This window comes from Myotis davidii, unplaced genomic scaffold, assembly GCF_000327345.1.
Source record: "Myotis davidii unplaced genomic scaffold, ASM32734v1 scaffold2370, whole genome shotgun sequence".
In the NCBI taxonomy this organism is placed as follows: Eukaryota; Metazoa; Chordata; class Mammalia; order Chiroptera; family Vespertilionidae; genus Myotis; species Myotis davidii.
In genome coordinates, this window is record NW_006282189.1 from 231,745 (window position 1) to 233,255 (window position 1,511).

At 51.4% G+C, this 1,511-nt stretch overlaps 1 protein-coding gene across 1 annotated transcript in view; it reads left to right on the forward strand.

Moving 5' to 3' along the window:
* FAM227A (family with sequence similarity 227 member A) overlaps positions 1-1,511 on the forward strand; it is a 52,808-nt gene that overhangs the window by 41,921 nt on the left and 9,376 nt on the right. The window contains exon 14 of the mRNA XM_015568807.1: positions 187-339. Within this exon, the coding sequence (XP_015424293.1) occupies positions 187-339 (153 nt within the window). The remainder of the gene's footprint in view (positions 1-186; positions 340-1,511) is intronic.

Below are 1,511 nucleotides of genomic sequence, written 5' to 3' on the forward strand. Positions count from 1 at the left end.
CAGGAAGAGAAGAACTTCATTCACAGACAGGGAGCGGCCTAGCCGTGGTGGGGATAGATAGCCTCTTTCCAACGCAGGCCCACTCTGTGTCTCCCGCCCTCCTCCCCATGCACCAGGCACATGCCTCCGATATGCTGAGGCAGTAGCGACCGGCAGGGAGGGGGTTTCCTTGACCATGAAAGTCACTGAGTCCAGCCTGACCTACGCTGATGTCATCAACCTGACCCTGTGCAACATGAAGAAGCGAAGGGACAACCTCCTGCAGCTGACCCAGTTCCGGTGCAATGAATGGAGTTACTTTGACCAGTACCTAGCAGAGCTGCAGGACAACTTCCTCAGGTGAGCAGGGCATGGGGGGGCAGGAGGGGGCGGGGGCGGCAGCGTTCGGCACCTGTCTGTCATAGGTGCCAGAGTAACTCTGATGGGGGGGCTAGTCCCACGCCATCATAAGCACATTCAGCTTTCCTGGTGGCCAGAATGTAAACTCCACGAGAACGGAGACCAGATCTTCATTTCATTCAAACATTGACTGGGTTTCAGATGATATTAAGGAATTCCTTTTGGTGTGTTCCTTTTTAAAAGGTATTATAATAGTGTTGTAGTTGTGTTATTTTCTAAGAGTCATATCTTCAGGAGATACATAATGAGGTATTTATGAATGAAATGACATGGTGTCTAAGATTTGCTTTAAAATAACCCACTAGGGATGGGTATTGGTGTGGGGACACAGGGAGTGGTAGGTTAGTCGAGATTGGCCTTATGTCGATAACTGCTGACATTAGAGAACGGGTAAATGGTGTTCTATACTCTGCTTGCTCTTTGACCATGGCCTGCCTACTTTGTTTACTTTTATATATAAATTTTATGTTATAAAATTTCAAATAGATTTCTTTAAAAATGGTGGACATAACTACAAAGGTGACACTGTTGATGTGGAATATTCCATGCAGATGGGCTAGGGTCCTTTCGGACATGAGTCACCACTCCTTTCTCTAATAGGGCACATCGGTTAGGACTGGTCGGCAAACTCATTAGTCAACAGAGCCAGATATCAACAGTACTTCTTCAAAATAGACTCGCCCAGGCCGAAAACCTGCACATGGGCCACGAAGTTTCAATCGCCCTGTACGTGTGCCCGCGTGGTATTTTGTGGAAGAGCCACACCCAAGGGGCCAAAGAGCCGCATGTGGCCCGCGAGCCGCAGTTTGCCGACCACGGGGTCAGGAGCACTGGCGCTGGCGCTGGACGGACTGGAGCTCCGGCTCCCGCTCTCATTCTGTGTGAACCCGGTCCCTCAGTTAGCCCCGGGGGCTTGCATGCACCTACATGACAGGGACAGGCGCAATGGGGCTCATGCAGTGGCTGTGCGAGTGAAAGATGTCCGGCTCCGTGCCTGGCTCAAAGGAAGTGCTCGGTGAATGACGCTATTAGGGAATACACACAGGCCCATACCACGAAACGACAGGGTCCAAAGGAAAGTGCGGCGGAAGGCCTGGAGCAGCCTCCCCCCC